Raw genomic sequence first — 24,201 nt, forward strand, 5'->3', positions numbered from 1 at the left:
GTGGGCACTGGGTTTCCTCCATATGTTTCTGCGTTTGATTCTCTACTGCAGATGCTATTAATTAAGGGATTTCTTTTTTCATTTCCAATCTGAGTTCCTCTATACCTTTCTGCAGTTGTTTCTTTATTTCAGAAGCTGTTGATTCATTGATTTCAGCTGTGTCATTCCCAATTTGTTCTGTACTAGTGTCCTCTACACTTGTTATGGCTGGGCTTGGGTTCTGAGATTTCATTTTCCTTCTTCTTGTTGTCATCTTGTGTAGCACTGTCTTCTGACCTTTGTTGTAGAGCTTTGGTGCAGTTATAACCTTAGCACTTACTGAAATTCAGGTGCAGATCTACAAAGTTTGGATTTATTCTGCTATGCCTGGCTTAGTTCTGGCTCCTGTGCTCAGTTCCTTCCTGCTGCTGCCCTCAGGAGTTATTCTGTTGTGCCCCTCTGGCCAGATGTTCTTCTCCTGGACTAGCTAGCTTGTTCTGTCCCCTATACTCTCTGCAGGGATTGCAGCTGCAGGGTTTCACTCCAGGCCTGTAGTCCAGACCTGATCTAAGTCTGGAGGGACAATTTGGAATAGGGGGAAGAGGAAGCTCTCCCACACACTCACTGGGCCTTGCCTAGCCCTGGATCTGGGCGTCCCCACAATGCAGAAGAAATTCACCCTGGGCGGGCGGGGTATGAGGATACTGCAGAGTGGGGTGGGGGGCCCAGTGTGGTGGAAAGTGGTCTCAAGCACGCTGCACCTGGGCTTCGACCTGCAGGTCCCCCTGGCACAGGGTAGCAGGAAGATCTCCAACACACTCACTGGGCCTGGCCTAGGACTGGATCTGGGGGTCCCAAGAACGCGGCAGAAATTCTTACTTGGCAGTCAGGGTGGAGGTGTGCTGTGGAGTTTTTGGGTGGTTCCCAAAGGTGTGGAAGATTGTCTCACTCCTGCTATGCATGGGCTTGGACCTACAGGTCCCACTGGCCCAGGTAGTAGGATGCTTTCCCTGCAGTTGTTTCTTTACTTTGGAGACTATCATTTCAAAGATTTCAGGTTTGTTACTTCCAATTTCTTCTATGCTAGTATCTCCTGTGTTTTTTCTGATCAGGCTTGGGACCCGTGACTACATTTTGCTCCTTCTCTTTGTCATTTTATATTTCAGAGAAAAGTCTTCATTCTGATTTCTGTGATATTTTTTGTGACAGTTTGATAGCAGCTGTCTATATTACTATGAATAGAGCCTCTCTATATAGAGTCTGTTCTTTAGGTATCTCTTCTGTGTCAAAGATTCTTGTTTTATGTGTGTCTCAAGGATTTGCCCTCTCTTTTGATTGTGAATGAGGTACTGGTTTCTGTTTGGCACTGACCTCTGAACTTTGCTGTAGAGTTTTGGTGCAATTAGTACCCAACACTTTCTGAGATTATTATCCAATCAAGATCATATGATGAAGGGAGATATAGTTTTTTACTTACAGTAGGACAATTTGCAACACTCATAATGAGTAGAGAGATTTAACAATTGACAAACTTTTGTAACTAATGGGTTTGTATTTTAAAGCATAAGAGCAAAAATTATGTCTGTATAGTTAAGCAGTTAGTATGTTGTGAATTTTTATATAAATTAGTTTCCCTAAGTTCTGTCTGGTCACCTTTCCTTGATGTACCTGGAGACTTCCAGGCAGAAGTCACCCCCCATTCAGTAGTTCACCCACATTACCCTTTTGCCACCTCTCTCTCTTGGAAAATAATACTCTCATAGATCTGGGTCTAGCAGCTTACTAGGGCTAAATCTGCCAATTGCATACTTGTCCAGCTGGTCTTGGATCTGCCTTCTCTGCTCACTTTCATTCTGCTGGGGCATGTAGAAGTAAACCTGTTGTATTCCACTGGCTAGATTTTCTGCTCCTGGTTTAGCTGACTGAGTCACTCCTAACCTCTCTGCACTGATTTCCTCCACAGTGTCCCACACAGGGCCTGTCTGCTAGAGATTCTGGTTATTGATCCCATACACCAGTCCCTGTATATGTACATTGATGACAAAATTAGACTTATGTACCTGCTGGTGTTCCTGATATTTTTTAGTACATTACATATAATAGATATTGTTCTTTCATCTGTGTAAACCTGGACAAATTTTTTTCCCAATCTGTGCATTGTCTCTTCAGTCTGTTGGAGATTTATTTTGCTGCACAAATGATTTTTAATTAGATGAGATCACACTTGTTGATTCTTTGTGATATTTCCTGTGTGAATATGTTTTCCTCCCTAAGGTCTTTACCTATACCTTTCTTCAGGACTTCTACCTCTTCTACATTCTAGAATACTTATTGTTTTTATTTTAAGATGAAGATCGTTGACAAACTTTGATTTTAGATTATTACATGGTGAAACATATGGGTCTCATTTTATACCTCACCATGTGGAAAGCCAGTTTTACCCAACATGCTCAACAAGTTTATGTGTGAGAAAGATCTAGCAACATACATTGGATCAGGGCAAAGGCATATTTATCAAGTGGTGCTGGCAAAAAAAAACCTGATGGCTTCATAATGTACACTTAAGCTGAATCTGTGTCTAACCACATACTAAACAAAATCAAAATTATGAGTAATCTAAACATTAAAAAAGGACTAATGAACCTACTGGGGGGGTATAGTATGACTTACACCTGACAGCATAGATGTATGCAAAAACTCAGGAGCAAACCTCCAATCACATAAAGCAATATAATAAAAAGTCAACAAAATTCACTATAACAAATCAGAAAGCTTGTGCAATATAAAGGAAACTATAGAGCAAAGATACAACCTAATGAATGAGAAAACATTTTACCTTTTCTTCATTAGAGTATTGTTCACTATTTTTTTTCCTTTGGTGGAACCAGGGATTGAACTCAGACCCTTGCACTTGCCAGGGAAGCGCTTATTCCACTGAGCCATCTCCCAGCCCTTCATTAGAGTATTAACATTAGCATGTATAAAGATTTTAGAGAAATTTTACCACCTAAAATTTTCAAAATAGTCATCAAATGGACAAATGAAATGGATAGACACTTTTAACAAGAAGTATAAATAGGTTAAAATGTTTATCATTTTTGGACTTTCAATAAATGCAAATTAAAATAATTTAAATTTCATCTCATACTGGAAGGAATGGAAGGTATTAAGAAATCACATTGTAGGCAATATTATGGCTGGATTGAGTAGAACAATGAGACATTGTTGATGTAAGTATAAAACAGTACAATCCTTATGGAAATCAATATTGAGTTTCCTCTATGAATTAAATTTAGAAATTATATTTGACTCAGCTCTTCGTAGTCTAGTTACCTTCCTGTTATTGCATTATAGTGATATATATATATATATATATATATATATATATATTTGTTTGTTGCAGCTCTACTAATAATTAAATCCTGGAAGCATGCTTTGTGACCATCAACAGAGAAGTGGATACAGAAAATGTGGTCTTTATACATAGTAGAAAATTACTGACCTCTAAAGAATAAATTGGAGACTATAGTGAAATGGATACACTTAGAAAATATGTTAAGTGAAATAATTCAGGCTCACAAATTTGATTGCTTTATGATATCTCTCATTTAAATAAGACTATTACAAATGAATACCAATGTAAAGGATAGATAGAAATAGAGAGATATTTGTGTACTTAGAAAATATAATGTTGAGTGAAATAATTCAGGCTCACAAATTTAAATGTTTTATGGTACCTCCCATTTAAGTAAGACAATTAAAAATAAATACCAAAATAAATGAAAATAGAGAATCTTTTGCAAATGGGAAGAGTTCTAGCAGGTCAAGGATACAAGTGCGAATAAAATGATTTAGGATGTGCCATGTATATGTACAAAATACACACAAGGAATATAAACATCACACATCATGTACACAAACTAAACTCAACAACATTGATCAAAATGGAGAATTGGGATTTAAAATCTGACAGAAGGAGTTGGGTAGATTGCAGTAGGGGAATAAAAATGAATCATGGTGCATTATTTACATATAACTATCCTTAATAAACTTCATGCACTGCAAATGTACATTAATAAACTAAAATAAAAATAAGGCACTTGCACTAAAAGATCCATATATATATATATATATATACATATATTAATGATTGAGTTCTATATTACATTTTTACCTCAAAAGACGTGATATTCTCTATCCACTGACAAATTGTTTTTCCAGAACTTTTAATACTCTTTTGTTTCTGCTGATCTGGAAGTTCAACCTCAATTTCTGCTGGTCTTTTGAAAGGAGAAGATAATGCTTATTTTTTTTTTCTTTCTATTCTTAATTTTTTCTTTTGACTTTCTTATAACTTTTTGGTTACTGTTTTGTTTCGTGTTTTCTTTAAACAAATCTTGCATGTTTATTACTGGTAACCTAAACAATTTTGAAGATAACATCATATAATACAGCAACCAGTGTTGAATTCTCATTACTTTGTTTAGTAAAATTTTGTGTCATTTCTAATTGTGTTCTTTTCTATTACCATTTTGTATTCTTTAAAAAATAAAAAAAACAAACATTGAAGAATATTCAAATTTATTTAGGAAAACGCAAATCCATTTTACACATATAGCTTTTTCAAAGTTTATGCATTTGTCACATCAACCATCCTCTGTCAGAGAGGACATTTCTTCTTTAAAGCCATTCTTCCACAGTGCATCCTATGTCATGATTCTTACTTTTATTCAGGTCAAATTTTGTATTTTGATGTCCAAAATTTAAGACAGACTACTACATAAAATATTCATTGCCAAAACTTAGGTTTGAAACTCATAGCGAAGAATACTATTTTTTAATGAGTGGTAGCAAATACCCTTTACTTTTCTTCATTATCGTCTTATGGCCAGTGAGATAACTCAAGGGACTAAACTGCTTGCTTAGCCATTTTTGGGCAAGTGTAGACATTGCTTTGATCCCAGGTACCACATGCTGCACCAGCCCTGCCTCCAGGGTAGGCAGAGCCGGCCAGAGTTCTGTCGTGGTGGTGCATGACGGTAATCCTAACGCTGGGGACACTGAAAGCAGAAAAATCACCATCAGTCAGAGCTGTGTAGTGAGACCCTGCAACAACCAAATACATTTAAAAAATTATTGACTTAAATATTATAGCTATTTATATTGCCTCTACTTTGGTATATTAACATGTATGTCATGAACTGCATCAATAATGGGCACTAGTACATACTCTACATTTAATTACTGTTCGTGTCATCTTTCCAATTCTGAATTCAAAAATACATAACCTCTGATTCAAAAGCAATTTACTATTCATTTATTAGTGTTCATTGTGCTAACATTTAAATTAATGATTTAAATTTAAAACTGAACATTGAGATAATAGGCACATTTATGTTTGAATGCCTAATAATTACCTCTTTTTCTTCTATCTCTTTTTTCTTTTCTCTTGTCAGTTTTCTGTTTGTTGATACAAAGAATCATTACAATCGTGCCTGGTATGGACTTGTTGTCCGGGACATATATATTTGCAGTCCTCTTAGCATGCGTCGTATTTCAGTCTGGCGCCCAGGAGAAGAACTATACAGTCCGAGAAGAAATGCCAGAAAACGTCCTAATAGGTGACTTGTTGAAAGACCTCAACTTGTCGCTCATTCCTGACAAGTCCTTAACATCTCCTATGCAGTTCAAGCTAGTGTACAAGACTGGGGATGTGCCACTGATACGGATTGAAGAGGGTACTGGTGAGATCTTCACTACTGGTGCTCGCATCGATCGTGAGAAATTATGTGCTGGTATCTTGATTGATGCCCGTTGCTTTTACGAAGTGGAGGTTGCTGTTTTGCCAGATGAAATATTTAGACTGGTAAAGATTCGTTTTCTCATTGAAGACATAAATGATAATGCACCATTATTCCCGGCAACAGTTATCAACATATCAATTCCAGAGAACTCTGCTATAAACTCTCGGTATGCTCTCCCAGCGGCCATTGATCCTGACATAGGAATAAACGGAGTTCAAAACTACCAACTAATTAAGGTATGTATTTAAAGCATGTTGTTGAATAAATTATCTTATTTTACAAAGAACAGGCCAGAATCTCAGTGTGCTTCAAAGTTGGAGTAAATCATTAATACAAATTTTCAGTTTCTTCAATGTACAGAAGAAAAATTTCATCAATGTCATTTTTGTCATTACATGGAATTTATGGACTGTCATGTTTCTTCATAACCATAAAGGTTAGACAAACTTATCTTTGCTACCTACAAATCAATTGTATGCCCAATATTTTATTTTCAATCTATTTAGTCTTTAAAGTGCTACAAACTTCTCTGAAACAAGAAAATATAAGCATTAAGAATAAATCCACAAAACTGTCAGTTTTGCTTAGTGATTATTTTATGTAGAAAGCCTTATCTGGCCACTTGAAATGATGTTGAATAAATTTATCTGAGAGATGAATATCACATTTTTACCACTATGCAAGTATTTCTGAATATACATAGATTAGTAAAATTTGTTTTGTTTCATTTTTGAAAGTACACAGTACTCATTTTGTGTGAAACAATGAAAAGTAAACCAAAATTAGGCCTTTTAGTGGAGAAGAAACTTTCACCTTCACTTGCATTGAAGCTTAAGGTTGGGAAGACAAAGAGTTAAATAGATGGAATGTTTGATCATTGTCCAGATATATCTAACGTGACCATCTTTACCAGGTGAATAAGCAATTCTTTTTAATTTCTTATAAAGGTATGTAGACTAATAGAAAACATAGATTTGGGTATGTGAAATAGTACAATGAAATTGAGTGAGCAGATTTTATATGATATTTGCAAGAGATTTTATATAAGATGCAAAACATTTATTAAATATTTTCTGACTAGCCACTACAAGACAATGATTGATGGTATGAATAAAATTTAAAGGTATTAAAAGAAGTTAAGTATATCTGAACATTTTAGTCTGAAAGATGTATAATATGGGAAACCTCAACTGATGTTGATATGCTATAAAGACATACTTATCCATGAATATATTAAAAAATAGAACCCTACAAATCACTTTAGTGAAATATAGTTATGTTAGAGTATATAAAGTTAGAATAGAAACAATTTAATGATTTGTGACTAAATATTTTAGATGAAGTCACTACAGTTGTGTTTGCTTTACATATGAAGTGTAAAATATATTAAAGTATTGAAAGCTATTAAGCATGATTATCTGCTTACCTTTTTTAAAACATGCTACTTCCTACTTGATTATTGTCACATAATTTCATTTCAAGACATTAATGATGGAATAAGTAGTACAATAGAAAATTTGGGAAGAACTTTCTTTAAGTAGAGGGTAGTGATACCTGTGTGAAATGCTTTTAGCCATGGTTTCAAAAAACACTTGAGTACTGATAGAAATGAGAAGCTTCTTACTTTATAAATTGTGTAACAGAGAACACACTATTTCTACAGCAGCAATATCCAATATAAATTTCTGCATAGTTAGACATTCTATAATTTGTAATATTGAAAATAGTAGCAACTAAATACATATGCCAATTGAGTACTTGAAGCATAAATAGTAGTACTATGGAACTGAAAATTTAATTTTAATATTAGTACCTACTAGTAGTTGCTATCATATAGGACAGCAGAGCTTTCACAAAAAGAGTTCATTTGGAAAATAAAACAAATAAGTAAAATTAAACTGACTCTTTAAAAATGTAAATCAGGAATTAGGAATAGGGTATTTTACTCAACATTCTGATATATATGTTGTATTAAAATGCAGTATTTTACTCAAGAAATAATTTCCTCATTTTTCCCTCCAGACATATTAATGAACTTCCAAGAAATACCTGACTTGTCTTCAATGCTCATTAATAAATTCAAATAAAACAAATTTATGGCATAATTTCAGCTTTGTTGAAATGTGCTTTCATTTGACCTTCTTTGAAAGATTGTCTAAAAATGACAAAGAAGCTCATTGGAACCTTTTAGATAAGTTCTAAAAATAAAAAATGATTTAATTATTTTTCTTTGCTTTAGAATGTGTGGTAAGTTAAGTATATAGCATGCCTAAATTGCAGGGCATTTGGATGGCCCTGTGGACAAACCCTGTTTGGATCCTTTGTCAAAAATAGTGACAATGAAATGCAGAGTAAATCCCGAAGCAAACAGAGGCCATGATATGGATGTCATTAATAGTACACCCTCTGACTTTCAAAAATGCCCTGTCCTGAAAGCTGCATGTGTGCAAGTAGGGAGGAGAAAAAAATAACATGTTTCAACTCACCCATAAACTTCAGTAAATTTTATATTTTGAAAATATATAGGTTAATTGTAGTAATTTCTTAAAAAAAACTTCTGTCTTGCAGAACAGAATGAGAATTTAATTAATATTGAATTTCTATACTTTTAGAATAGCAAAGACTAAAATCTGTTTGTCCTAAATAGAGTAATTTAAACTACATAGGAAAAGTTCCAGCAGCGAAGGGAGGAGTGTAACACAAACAATTTAGGAAAATTAGGTCAATTCATAGATGAAGCATTCTTGATGCTGAGAATTTTATGTTAACTACTAAATGAAAGGCAATTGTAGAATAGATTTTTTACATTATACAAAACGTATATATTACAAAATATTTTGACTTATGAATATGCATTTCAAAAACTTTGACTAATACATCTTATCTTAATTTAGATTATACATGTTTTTTCTTAAAGTATTGCTTGGCTTAAAGAGTGTTGTTGTCTTTCCACTTTTAAATACATGAAAATGAGTTTCATATTTTTCATATGATCAAAACAAGTTAAGTGATAGATTGAAACTTAAAATTGGGGCCAGGGAGATAGGTCTGTAGAATAAGCACTTGCCTGGCAAGCATAACATCTGAGTTCTAATCCCAGTACCACAAAAGCAAAGAAAAGAAAAGAAAGAAAGAAAGAAAGAAAGAAAGAAAGAAAGAAAGAAAGAAAGGAAGGAAGGAAGGAAGGAAGGAAGAAAGAAAGAAAGAAGAAAAGAAAAAAAAGAAACAAAGTTGTTATTCTTAGATTTGATAACCAAGTAGGCAAACAGATAATCTTGAAGAAGGGGGTCACAGGAAGTTTGATATGAAAACGAAAGTGTGAATGAAGAAAAGAAGGTGAAACTATGTGATGAGCTAAATAATTACTTTGTTATTTTGCTTGATAAAAAAGTACATTAAAGTAAAATTTGCCTGTCTGACTTTGTAAAGTTAATTTTTTTTCTTTTCTTTTTTTTTTTTTTTTTGGCATTTTAGGGAAGGGCCTACAGGGTGTTCAGAGTCTCACTACTAGATCGAACTCATAGTCATCCACCTGTTTACAGCCTCCCAAGAGCTGAGATTACAGGCGAGCGCCAACACGTCCAGTCTCAATTTCCATTTCAGCGGCCCCTGGGGTCGGGACCTTCACCACAGGCCCAGGAATTGAACTCCTGCCCCTGAGCATGCTTGCAGGCACTTTAATTCACTGAGATATTTGGCCAGCCCTTTTCTTTTTTTTAATATGTTAATTTCTAAAGAAAAAAATGATTCATCAGGGTGGCAAGATAGCTCAGCGATCTAAAATCACCTGCTTAGATGAGTTTAGGCAGGCTCAGGGGACTGCGGTTTGATAACTGGAACTGCATGCAGCACCAGCCTCGCCCTGAGGGTAGCCTGAGGCCCTGTCTCCCAAAAAAAGATTTATCTATAAAAATGTTATAATTGCCACTTATTTTAAAAAATCAGATAGGAAACTTCTTCTTTCTCTATTTCAAGGAGTGTTATTGTGCTAAGAGAATTCCCTTTGGTACTCTAAATTAATTTGTGTCCACATAACACACCTACTTAAGTGTGTACATATACGCATACCCACATATATCATACCAGATATATTAGTATACAAAAGAAGTCAAGAGTAGGAAAGTACAGTATCTCTGCATTTCTTTAATTTTTAAATTTTTACCTCATACCTTGCAGGCCCCTGCCCCAGGGTGCTCTGAGACCACGACCAACTAAGTCCAGGCAAGGTGGTTCATGCCTGTAATCCCAGCACTGGGGAGGCTGAAAACAGTACGATCACTACAATTCCGAGCTACTTAGTGAGACCCTGTACCAAATATATAAATGAAAAAAATAATAATTTTTTTTCCAATGGCTGCTCATTTATAAAGCTATTTTTTATTTTCTAGGTTAAATTAACAGGGAAGCCAACAATTTCACAAACAGACATATCTGTCAAGCATATAGGCTGACCCATGATATGTAGATAAACTGCACTGATCTTATTCTACATATAGCTGGATCACAAATGAAATGAATTTGCATACTGATATTAGAGATGTGTTCATTTCTTAGTTCAGAGTTCCATCTTACCTAGCAGGTTATCAGCAGTAAAATTCCTAAAGAAACCCCATGGCAACCTGCTGACCAACTTCCTTAAGGGAGAAACAAGAGAGCTTAATCTTGACATTTTATACTGATAGTGCATAAAGATCAATCTTTTCCCAGATCAGAGATCACACCGTAAGCTATTTCCATAAGGCATTCTGATCTTTCCTATGAACTTCATGAGATAATTTAACCTGAGCTGGAGTCTTTATAAATAATCAAGGTTTTCAGATGCTTATTTCCTTTTCAATTAGGCATCTTCTTCACTGATTAAAGCCATACTTAAAATTATGAAACTAAAGATACAGTAAGATATTTTAAAATCTGGAGTGAGGAAATTCAAATTGTGAACACCTCTCAAATTATTGTTGAATCAAATTACTGAAAATAAGACATGAAATAATACATTCTGGAGATAAAAGCAAGCAAACGTTATTATTCTGAAAAAAAATGGTGTTTTAACCATAACTCAAATAGATATGTAATATTAGGAGACTGGAGTAAAGATTTTTATAGGCAGAGCATAAAACAATGTCTGTAACTGTTTAGAAAATTTACCTACCCTACTTGCCGCCAAGAAACTCAGAAGAGTTTGAAAACACTTTTCCTCATTTTTAAAAACTATAAAAGAAAGTTTTACTTAGCAGATAATATGTTCACATTTACAATTGCTTGAATTTATAGTCTCTAAACTCTATAATGTGCCCTATAACATTTTTGAAAGCAAAACCACCCAAATGCTCGTGATGATTCCTAGCTTATCAAAGTGCACCTCCAATGCAGAAAAAAGACAACATAAATTTCAATATTTTCATAAATAAATTTTTTTATTGGTGCTATCCACTCATATCAAAATGAGAATGTGTTGCTAAAAGAATTTAGAGTCCTGGATGTTATTCACTGGTTAGTATTTAGTGCTTAACTTCTGTAAGCTTAATATACTTCCTAATAAATAATCCCTTTTGGATATGTGGACTATTTTACATAGCTCAATTCTAGATCTTATAAGTTGAGCTTCTGAAGAACAAATATCTTTCCACATCTGAATATTTATCCATACCATACCAATTAACTAAATATTACCAACTATAAGATACATGATTAAATTTTCTTATTAGGTATAGGCCTAATTTGTTACTTCATTGACCATGAGATTTAAATAATAATAAGTTTGATGACTTATTTTATTTCTGCCAAAAAAACTTGAAACTTAAAATCAAAACATTTTTAAACAAGATGCAATTGTATGATATAGAACTCTTTAATTAGAATAACAAGTTTAATTCAACAGATCTTGTTGGCTTTCATAATTCTGATCCATGCTAATGAAATATAATAAAAATCCTAATGGAGGTAATTAACTTGGAGTAAGTTATTATTGTTATCTACAAAAGTTTATATTGACCACAATGACACACTTCTTTCAAGTATTCCTTTTGCTGAACTTAAGTATGATTTTAAATATTAGATAAATCAATAGGTAAACATTTTTATAACTCAGTTTATTATACTTTACACCAGATGATAAAGTCAATATGGTCATTATGGGAGAAATTTTCTGGTAATATTTAGTTTGTGCATACATGTAGAAATTAACAAAGGAAGGAAAAGAGTGAAAGCAATTTAATTATACATAATACCATTACACAGAACATTTAACATATTCTTCATTCTTTTAATTTTATATACAGAAATTGTGACTTCACAACTTTATTAAGCAAAAACATCACAACTGCTTTGCCCTCAAAATGTTAAATAATTATGGGAGATCTAAGTACACCAAAAATGTACATAAACACATACACATGTAAACATAGATACATATTTTATCAATTAAAAATTACACAAATGGTGCTGCTTTTATATTTTTCTTGTGCTTTGCAATATAAAACATGATTCTGGATGGCAAACCAAAAGAAATATATTATTCAGTTATTTTCATTTTTATTTTTTTCCATAGTTTTATTGAGGATTAAATAGCAATGAGATAGTTTCAAATCAAATTGTAGGACAGTTTGAATAATTAACACATTGCATACATTCTTCCTAGTGGTTAATTGCTGTACAAGATGCGGACATGTTATCCTATTTACAAACACCATTAGAACAAATCCCTCTATTCATTAAGAGAATGTAACTATATATCTATCCTAACCACTTTGAATACACAGATACAAAATGCACATTCATCTGTATCCCCTTTTTTGATAAGTTCCATTATTTGAATATTATAGGTGTATAAACTCAGCAAAATATTCAAAAAGAGTCCAGTAGCCCATAACAGTATTCGATCTTCTGCTTGATTGGCAATGTCAGAATTGTTGACGTGGGTCCCCTACAGCTCAACCGAGCAGCATGGCTTTACTTCTTATATTTCATTTTTATACTTTTCTGCTGGATGGTTAAGACCAAGGTAAAGCAGGACCTATGCAACAAGAATTGTAGCTTTTGTGTCTGATTCAGTTTTTAATAATTTGGAAGAATTTCTAATGGATTTATATATTAATTGCTATTTGTACACACACCTACATATTTAGATAAACAAAGGAAACAAGTATGTATTTATATAATATAAAAAGACCTATTAGAGAAAGTGTGAACTTTGCTTCATTAAACAACACAAATTTAAGTTGATTATTGGGAAGTGTTTTGGATTATCTAACTTAATTAACATTTGCATGTGAGATCTCACTTAATCAGATTTTATGTAGCATACTGTGAAGAGCAGATCTCAACCTTAGGTTATTTTATTTATTTATTTATTTATTTATTTTTATTTATTTATTTTTTTGTGGAACCGGGGATTGAACTCAGGTCCTTGTGCTTGCCAGGGAAGCACTTATTCCACTGAGCCATCTCTCCAGCCCCCTTAGGTTATTTTAACACAGAATTGTGTTTTCGTATTTTCCATTATAATGAAGTAAAAATATAAATAATGGAAATCTGTTGGGTTAAATTTGTCTTAATTTTATCACTGAAATACTAATATCTTAGTCTAATTTCAATCAATAAAATTTACCACATTTAATCACTGCCCAAAATAAAAGTGTGAACAACAGTCTCTGTCTCCAAGAAGATTAAAAATAAGCATTATAATATGCTTTACGCTAATTAGAGTAAGGAAAACATGTTTTTATTTTGTTAAAAGGAAACAATTTGAATTATTCATGGAACCACTAGAAGCATAGAATTATTTTAAGTCTTTATAATCCCAGAAAAATTAAACTTTATAAATTTCCACAAGGACCATCAACAATTTGTGATGTTTTATTTTTTCTATAAATCTTAATTTATATGAGTGATACTTTTTGCCAGCACTTATCTGGAAAATCATTTTAATTTTTAAAAAATTTTTCTTCCTTTCTGTCTGTCTTCTTTTGTTTTTGTATTGCAGTACTGGGGATTGAACTCAGACCCATGCGCTTGCCAGGCAAGAGCTTATTCTACTAAGCTATCTCCCCAGACCCCTAGAAAATCATTTTGAGACTAGAAATAAAACTTTTTTTGAAGATAATAGTCATCTGTGTAGTGGTAGTAGTGATTATGTAAGATTTTCTATTTTCTCTTTATTGTATCTGTACATTCATTTCTCTACTATATGACAAGGAAAACTAAAATTATCTAAGAAGCTGACATATTAGAAGAATTAATGAAAAAAGAAAACTATTCCATAAATATTTTTGAGTATCTTGAATAAAAGTTATATAAAAATGTTGTATTCAGAATTCAGGAGTGTAAAATTATACTTTCTCAACTTTTTAAAGAACTTATGTTTTATACTCTATAAAAAGATTATTTTATAACCTAAATTTAATATTTCATACATATTTTGTCTGTTATGTAGAAAAGTATTACAGCAATATTCTATTTCTCAAACAATGCCCCTGTATCCACATTTGTTTCTGGACCTAGTTCAATTTAATAAGTTGTCTACTTACCTTCTTTAGCTTATCACTTGAAGCAAATGACTTGTCTTTATTTGTCAGTACTTACTCCTATGCATTCACGTGACAGTAAAATTACAAGATACGATTATTTTCTCTTTTCCTGTTTGTACCATGTGGAATTTCTGCATCTACATTTCATTAATATGTCATTTTTTAAAAAATATATTTTTCTCTTCTTTCTTATGTGTGGGATTTTGATGCGTTTTGCTTTTTCTACTCCTTTCCTTAAAGTTAATCATCATCATCTTTTTGCAGTCAATTTTATGGAAAAGAAATGCCCAAATTTATTTGAATATAGTTGGACAAGTGAAACATTAATAAAAAATAACTAGCCTGAAATTTAAAGACAAATAAACAAGGAAAAATTTTTATTATTAGTGAATATAGGGCTGGCCACATAACTCAGTGAATTAAAGAGCCTGCAAGCAGGTGCAGGGGCGGGGATGGGCTGGGGGTTCAATCCCTGGGCCTGCTGTGCCAGCCCCACCCCCAGGGTGGTCTGCGACAGGAATTGAGACTGGGCGTGGTGGTGTGCGCCTGTATTCCCAGCTCCTGGGATCACTCCTAGTCCAATCTAATAGTGAGAACATGAGCACCCTGCAGAACTTTCCCTAAAATATGAATTTTTAAAAAAGGATATAATGAATGGTTAAAAGAACAAATTTGCACATTAAAGTCTTAACATTTCCAGAATTGTTCATAAGTGCAGCCCAGGTCCAACAACTCTGTTGTGATGTCATACAAATTCTTGGCTGTGAGCCCTGATAAAATTCAAACACAGAGTTAAATATTTGCAATACACAGTGACAAAAATGTAAACTTTCCCACTCGACAAAGGGAAAATGGAGAGACAGAAAAGGATGGAATCAAAGCAAAACCAAAACCACACAGGAGAAAACATTAAATAAATTTGTTCCCTGTTTACTACTCAAGGAAAGGTATGGGAGGTATGAGCTTAAAATTATTTGGAAAGCCCTGACCTTATGACATTGACAGTTGTAGCCCATGTGGCCTATCTCAGAATGGTTCTGTTATTACTTGTGGATTTCCCCTACAGAGATTTCATGCTCTTGGTATCTGGAAATTCCTGGGGTTTCCAATGTATATTCATCTTCATTCTCACAGTGTAGGCACTGCCCTCTCAAGGTCAGACTGCATGTCCATACACGCCTTTTCTGAAATCTGAGCAGCAGCTTCATTACCCCATAAATCTTGCATTCTCCATGCCTAAACAAGCTGCACCAAATGGGTGATTTCAAGATCTTCCAAAAACTTGACCAGTGACCAGGGTCTCTTGAATTATAGTTGCAAATATGTCTTAATGTCTGCGTGGCTGAGCACCATAAAATGAATCCCAGGAACCAATCATCTAAGTGACCCAACTCCAGAAGGCATTCTAAGACTCTCTTCCAAAAATAAAACCTTACAGTTGTGTTCTTTGAGATTATAAAGGTGGGGTTTGACTAATTTCTCAGATGCCTTCAAGCCATCTGTCCTATTGTCTTAATGCAAAGTACTACCTTTATTCAATTTTTATTTTTTCAGTACATGCTTGCAGCATATAATGACTACATATCTCCTGGAGACTTTATATGAAACATATCTCAATTCTTTATCTACATTGCCCTCCAGAATAACTCTCTGTCTCTCTCTGTCTCTCTCTGTCTCTCTCTGTCTCTCTCTGTCTCTCTGTCTCTGTCTCTGTCTCTGTCTCTGTCTCTCTCTCTCTCTCTCTCATATGCAGTAAAATGCAACCTACTTATTTCCTACTATCTTATTTTTATTTGTTCTTTTATTTTGGGTTTCTTATAACACAGAAACTATGCAGTATTTAAACTTATGTGGCTGATTTATTTCATTCAATATTATATCAAGGTATATCCTTTTTCCCACAAATGACACATGGTGACCATTCTTTACAGCAGAGTAGTACTTCATGTGTCTAAAGATCACATGTTTTAGATACAAAATACACCTTTTTTAATATGTATCATTTTGTCCAACACACTACCCTTTTTCCAGTGTTGCAGTCTTTCTAGAGCAACTGCAAATTTTTCATATCTGCTTCTTGCTCATTATTTTCTCTGTAGATGTCACTAAATGTAGCCAGCAGTATCCCTTCCACACTCTGAACACTGAGCTGCTTTGAAATTTTCTTTCCCATGTTAAAAGTTCTACCATACTTAATCTTAAATATTTGCCCCTAAAACTTCAGCATATAGGCAAAATAAAGACAAATTTTCTGCTAACACAGCCTCTAGTTCAATTGCTAATAAAGAACTTCCCAACTGAAACCAGAGCCTGATCCTTACTCTCTGCATTCGTCTCAGCAATCTGGTCTTTTTTTTTTATTTTTTAATTAATTTTATTGAGAAACAAATAGCAATGAGACAGTTTCAAAACCAGTTAATAGGACAGTTTCAATAATTAACACTTTGCGTATTGTTGTCTTCATAGTGAATATTCATAGTACAAGATGCAGACATGATATTCTGTTCAAACAATATTAGTACAAATCTTTCTTCTCATTGAATTAAGAGAAAGTAGCTGTGTATCTATAATAACTATTTTGTATATATGGATACAATTTGTATCCCCTTTTTTTGTTTAGCTTTGTCAGAGATGGGTATTCCATTGCCATTTAAATACTGTAAGTGCGTGAATTCAGCAAAATAATACAATACACTCCAGTAGTCCGTAATAGTTCTTTACTCTGACCAGAACCTCCTATCAAACTTAGTTTACGGCATCATCAGATTTTTGTAGCCAATATCTCAGAACTTTTCCAAACTCCTCATATAAGCCAATTCTAAAAGATTCTGTATCACATGAACAGGTGCAATCATAACAATGACACCAGTTCGGTGGCTTCAATCTTTTTATTAGTCAACTTTTTTTTTTTTTTTTTTCAAATACCCAACCCCTGAAATTAAAAGATGAAAGTTTTGTTTTGGCTCACAGCTTCCATAAATTCAGCTCATTGCTGACTATAGCATGCATGTGACTGCCATTGAAATTATGTTTTAATTATAAAGCACTAGTTCCGTGAGATAACAATTTCTTAAATTTTGATAGCACTGGTCTATAAATGTATAACAAGTCCTATCAATGATACTAGATTGTGAAATATTTAAAATCTCTGAATTTTATGTGATAAAGTCATTTTTCTCTGGTCCAAGTTATATTTATGACGTGGTAAACTTCTCAGAAATAGAAGAAAAACAATTAATATGAAGTTAAACAACAAAATAATTAGAAATTTGCTTTTTACATCCCCCATATTCTAAAATAAAGTATGCATTCCTAAGACATTAGATTATTATGCTGACTGGACTTTATAATATAACTTGTATATAAATTGATTTTTATTATCAAAATACTGACCCAAATTTGTAGCCATTGTTATTAACTAGATACTTGAATATAATTTAATTACTTTTATTAGGCACTCAGCCACCCTGTTTAAAATATCCCTAAGAATTGAGGACAAACTTAAAAGAAAAGATTTTTGCAGTGTGTTCAATAATTCATTTAAGTGCTTATTTTATGAATAATGTGGTATCAAATATATAAATTATTCTAATAGGTATAGCAGATGATTAAAATACAACTCTTTATCATCCCCTGCATCCATATATAAAATATGCTTACATCAAATGAAAATTTGTCTTAGAAAATGATTAGGTGTACTAGAACAGGATATGGACACTTGAAAACACTGAGAATGGGAAAACAATGCCAAATAATAGAACTTTTGTTTTGTTTTTTTAAATTTTTTTTTATTTATTTGAGAGAGAGAGAGAGAGAGAGAGAGAGAGAGAGAGAGAGAGAGAGAGAGTGTGTGTGGTGTGTGTGCGTGGCCAGCTCAGCCCACCAGGGGGCGGGGCTGGCTGGCATGTGGTGCTGGGGGATTGAACCGCGGTCCCTGATGCCTTGCTAAGCTTGTTCTAAGTAGGTGCTTTAGACCACTGAGCCATCTCTCCAGCCCCAATAATAGAACTTTTGAAATATACTTTATTAGAAATTTTAAGGGGAAATTCATATTTCATTAATTAAACAATGGTTTTTCCAATATTTTGTTATATATTGTTATATATATTATATATAATCACATTTAATGTTGGATTTAACAAAATCTACGTATGAAGTGTTATCATATGACAAATTGAATATTTATATCAAGTCAAATATGAATAACTTCTGTCAATCTACCTTCCAATCTTAAACATAAAGTATAGTAGAAAATTGTTATCTATGGGTGGACATTTCAATGTGTGTTATGGACAATTGAATCTCTAGTAAGAAAGATTGATTTTTTACTTTCAGGAAAGCATTTCTCTATTCTCACGTCATGATACTATAAAAGTTATTAATAAGTCTAAAATAGTAAACTAAGAAAATCTCTATGATTTTGATAAGATAGATAAGAAGTGATGGATATTACCATCATCTAGAGTTAAACAATTTAAGACTAATTGAAAATTCTGAATATCACTGGAGCATAAAATTTAATATTTTTGTGTAATGAACTAGTATGGCCATCACATTAAAACAGCATTTATTAATCATTTTGTCAATAGATTTAATTATCATAAAAGTTTTTAACTGGGTTTTATAATATTTTATAATATTGTGGCACATAAAAAATTAACTATTTATCTTTATTCATTTCTTTCTAAATGTCTATTTTTTAGTCATTTGAAAATGCACATGCTTCCATAAGCAACCTATGCCCAGACTGGTTTAACTTATTTCTGAGTCAGTAAAGAGCTGATAAGTTGGTTGTAAAAGTTTTCCATATTTCTTTGACATGTATTTGTTGGATGCTACACCACAAAAATACTGGTTTGGGATTCCAAGGCATCATATTGATTAACTTTGGAAAAACTGCACAAGTAGTAATGATACTTTTATTTTTTTGAGGGGAAGTTACTATCTGGAGGGTTGGGGGAGATGTGCTACTAAACCTAGAGCCTTTTCAGTGATCTACATCTTCAGTTCTATGTTTCTGCTTTTTATTTTGAGTTAGCACCTTGGTAAATTGTTAGGCTGCTCAGGCTGGGCTCAAACCTATGATACTCCTGCCTCAACTTTCCAGCATGCTGACATTACAACCATTTTGAAGAGATCAGAAAAGAAACTTTTTTGATCCTACCTCAGTACTCTAAAACTAGGAAACTTAGCTTGTTGTTTGCTTTAAATTTACTCTGCTTTTTTCTGAATAGTAATAGTTATGTGTTAACTAACTCTAACTGAGAACTCTTCACATTACAAGGTTCTCTTTGAGCATCAAAAAAGCCTCCTTTTTGAGAGGTAATTATAGATTAGTGGAAAAATCAGTCAACTTACAGAAGTCTTAGTTTTCAAATCTGGCTCTTCCGTAAACTGTAATCACAGAGAGGTCATATAACTGCTCTGGTCTCAGTATATCCATTTTTGAAAGAGGGAAGTTAGTTTAAATGATCTCTAGAGTCCACTGTATTATTTATGTTCAGGAATTCAAGATATACAGGGCTGGAGAGATACCTCATTAGAATAAGTGCTTGCCTGGCAAGTTCAGGGTCCTGAGTTTAATCCCGGGTACCAGAAAAAAAAAATCAAAAAGGAATTCAAGACATGATCTTTGTTCTCTTATAAATTCATTCATTTTGCTTAAACACAAAGAATAGCTGCTGAAAATAGCTGACTAGATATATTTAAGTGAGACACTTCCTTTGTCTTGCTTGAGTTTTCAATTGAAAACAGTGATAAAAAAAAAACCAAAGTAGATGTTCTTAAAAAGAAAGCATTTTCCAATTAAACATAAAATGCTAAAATCTCTGAGTCAAGTTTAATTTATATTTTTTATTTTATGTTCTTTTCACAATTTTTTATTAATTTAAATGAGAAAGAAATAGCAATGAGACAGTTTCAAAACAGGTTATTAGGACAGTTACAATGATTAATAGATTGCATATTGTTGTCTTTGTAGTAGTTATTCAGAATACAAAATGCAGACATGATCTCTTCTCTAAACATTTATTTAATTTATTTATTATTGTATTTAGTACAGGGTCTACAGGGTCTAACTACACAGATAAAACTGGTAATGATTCTCCTGTTTTTCAGTCTCCCAAGTGCTAGAATTACAGGTGTGAGCTGCTATGCCCAGTCTCAATCGCCCTCTCAGTGCACCCAGGGAGCAAGGCCGGCATGCCATGCTGGGGATCGAACCCCAGTCCCTGCATCTGTCTAAGTAGGTGCTTTAATCCCCTGAGCTATCTGGCTGGCCCTCAATTTATATTTTAAGCATTTACATGTGTTAGATAATTTTTGAGGCCCAAGAAACGTAGAAATCCTGAAAATTACAGAAACTTAACATAGAATAAGTCAGAAACAGAAAGAAAGAGTAACCATTTTCATCCATGAAAACTAGTAGAATGGATGAAATTATGGCTTTTGTCTCTTTTTTATACCTCATATTTAATTATTTGTTTAAAAGTTCTTTCTTTTTTCCTCAAAGACAAAATCCACCTCAAAACGAAATAAAGAATATTGTAGATTTTAAAATGAAAAAAAAATGAGAAATGTATTTGTTTCACTTTTTTATTTTATGGAACTAAGGTAAAACAAAATCTCATAAGTTGATAGGAAAATAAAAAATAGATAATATGTTACCTATTAATATTTTTAGTTACTCAGACTACAAATATGGGCATACAATTATTCCAATAAATATAACCTCAAACCTTCCCTCATATAAACTAGAGAAACTAATAATGTAACTAGCTTGCATTTTTTCTCTTTTCACCTGCATTCTTTCCCTTTTCTCTTTCCCCCATCCTCGTTCCTTTTTCTTTTGTAACAATTTTTCCCATTTCACAATATATATTGCATATTTTAGACCTTATTTGCTCTTTAAATATCTCACATGGATGAGGCAATATAATGTTTGAACATGTGAGCCATATTTAATTCACTAATGAATATAGTCATACATGGCATTCATTTTTCCACAAATGTGAAGCTTACCATTCTTTATGGATGAATAATATTCCTTGTATTAAAAAAACCATATTTTTATCCATTCCTCAATTGATGAGCATTTGTGTTATTTTCAAAATTTACCTACTATATATTGTGCTGTCATAAATATTGGTGCCCATTTATTGCTGTGGTATAAAGTTTTCAATTCTTCTGGCAAGATAAGAGAAGGGGAACAGCTGGGTTGAATGGTACCTCTAAGCCTAACTTTGGAAAAATCTCCATACTGACTTCTGTAGTGATTACACGAATATGCACTCACACCAACAGTGGAGAAAGAGTCATTATTTGCCACAGCCTGTCCAACATTTGTTATTTGTTTATTTCCTGATGACAGGCATTCCTTGTAGGGTGAGATGGAATCTTAGTGTTATTTTAATTTGAAACTCTTGAATGATGATGGATGATGACAAATTTCTTTCATTTATTAGCTTGTCATTCTAGTGTATTTCTTCATCGGAGAAGTGTTTATTTATGCCAGATGCCCATGTTTTACTGTGTCTTTGAATTTGGGGGATCTATTTTTTTAATTATTTATATGTTCTAAATAGAATTTTTAGAATTGTCCTTTATCTGATGGACAATTGACTAGTGTTTTCATGATATGTGGGTCTTCTTTTCATTCTAATTGTGATTTCTTTTGATGTGCAGAAATTTTTCAAAAAGTTGAGATCACAGTTGTTGAGTCTTGAAATATTGCCCATGCAATTTGTGTTTTATTCATGAAATCTCTGCGTACACATATGATTTCAATAATTCTACTTACTCTCTCTTCTAGGAGATTGAGTGATTGTTTTTGTTTTTAGATCTTTGTTACATTTAGACTTTAGGACATGGTGATAGATGTGTATCCAGTTTTATTCTATGTCATAGAGAGAACCAATTTTCAAATGTATGTCTTTCTTCCAGTGAACTATGGTTAAAGTTTTGAGAAGTATACAGAGTAGGAGGCATGGTTTGGATATCCTTGCTTTATACTAAGGCTGCTGAATATATGCTGTAGTTGTGTATGCATCTTCTAATCTGTTCCACTGATCTTCAGGTCTGTTTTTTACCTGTACTATGGTTATTTTATCATAGTAGCTTTGTAGTATAATTTCATGTCAGGGATTGTGATGTGTCCTGCTTTGTTTTTGTTGCCCAGAATTACTTTCACTATTTTTTGTCTCTTTAGGTTCTATATGAGTGTTACGAATGTTTTCTCTAGTTCTGTGAGGTATTGTAATGATATTTTGATTGTAATTGCATTAAGTCTATATGAGTTTTGAGATTATGGCCATTTTCACCATGCTCGTACCTTCTATTCAAAAGCAAGGGACACCTTTCCATTTTCTGATATCCTCTTTGATCTCTTTTTTTTACATACTATAATTTTCAATATATAGACCATTTACTTCTTTTGTTATTTTGATATCTACATATTTCTTTTTTTGAATGCCAATTTGAACTGTGTGCTTTCTATGATTTATGCATATTAAGTTTGTTTTTTATACAGGAATGTTATTGAATTTTAAGTATTAACATTTTATCCGACTATACTACTAATTTTTTTATTAAATATAGAAGTCTTTTGTAATACTTTTTAGAGTCTTTTATGTAGAATATCATGACATTTGTGAGTCACTGTAACTTCAGTTCGTTTTTTCTTTCTTTCTTTTGTTTTTTTCTTTTTCTTTCTTTCTTTTTTTTTTTTTGGAACCGAGGATTGAACTCAGGCCCTTGTTCTTGCCAGGGAAGCGCTTATTCCACTGAGCCATCTCCCTGGCTTCACTTCTTTCTTCCTTATTCTTATTTTATTTATTTGGCTCTCATGTCTAAATGAAATGATTAAAGTTTCCAGAATTGTATAGAGTAGGTAGCATGATATGGATATCTTTATCTTATACCTGATTTTGGAATGAAAGCTTTCAGTTTTTATCCACTTTAGAATAATGTTGGCTGTTGGATTGTCATAGATGTCTTATCATTTCAAGGTAAAGTCCATCTATTCTGATATTCTATAGAGTTTTTATCATGAATGAGTGTTGGACTTTATCAAAAGCTTTTTCTGTATCTTTTGAGATGGTCATGAGATTTATATCTTTGGATCTGTTGATATGGTGTATTATGTGTATTGATTTGCATAATATTGAACCGTCACTTCATTCCGTGGATGAATAAAACTTAGTCATGGTGTATTATCTTCATGATGATTTGCTGAATTCTGTTTGCTATCATCTTACAGAGGATTTTTACATCTATGTTGAATAGGGAGATTGGCCTATAGTTCTCTTTTTTGGTTGGATCTTTCTCTGGATTTGGTACCAAGGTAAAACTTCTTTTGAGGAATTAAGCAGAGAATGTTGCTTTCCTTTCAGTTTCTTCAAAGATTTTGAGGTATATTGGAAGTAAATCTCTAAATTTCTTGTAGAATTCAACAGTGAATTTATATGGACTTGAGCTTTTTTGCTAGAAAGTTTTTAGATTTTCATTCTCTTTAACAAATATTTGTCTATTGAGAATCTTCATTTCTTCTTGACTCAGCTTTGGTAATTCATATATTCCAATGGATCTGTCTATTTCTTCTGTGTTTCCCATCCTATAGGAGTAAAGATTTTCAAGTTGATACTGATATGAATTTCCACAATATCTATCGTGATTTCTCCTTTATTTTTTCTCTTTGCATGAAGTTGAGTCTTTAATCTTCCCCTCTGCCTTTTTTTTTGTGGGAGATAAGTTTGGCTGAGAGTTTATCAGGTTTTTTTATGCTTTCAAAGGGTCAACTCTTTGATTCATTCTTTGTATTGTTTTTAAAATCTCAGTTGTGTTAATTTCAACTTTGATCTTTATAACTTCCTCCCTTTGCATGGGCTTTGTGCTTG

The 24,201-nt window shown here is 33.0% G+C and overlaps 1 protein-coding gene across 8 annotated transcripts in view; it reads left to right on the forward strand.

The window, feature by feature from the left end:
- The first annotated feature begins 5,451 nt into the window (after nucleotides 1–5,451).
- The window catches only part of LOC101568064 (protocadherin-11 X-linked), a 1,027,172-nt gene continuing 1,008,422 nt past the window's right edge, over nucleotides 5,452–24,201 (forward strand). For 7 of the 8 annotated variants that reach the window (XM_023723774.1, XM_023723775.1, XM_023723776.1 and 4 more), the window contains exon 1: nucleotides 5,480–6,019. In XM_023723774.1, coding sequence (XP_023579542.1) covers nucleotides 5,480–6,019 — 540 coding nt within the window. Of the gene's footprint in view, nucleotides 6,020–24,201 lie in introns of all 8 variants that reach the window. The other variant, XM_023723772.1, reaches the window with a different exon arrangement.

Source organism: Octodon degus, unplaced genomic scaffold (genome assembly GCF_000260255.1).
Source record: "Octodon degus isolate 3935 unplaced genomic scaffold, OctDeg1.0 scaffold00103, whole genome shotgun sequence".
Lineage (NCBI taxonomy): Eukaryota > Metazoa > Chordata > Mammalia > Rodentia > Octodontidae > Octodon > Octodon degus.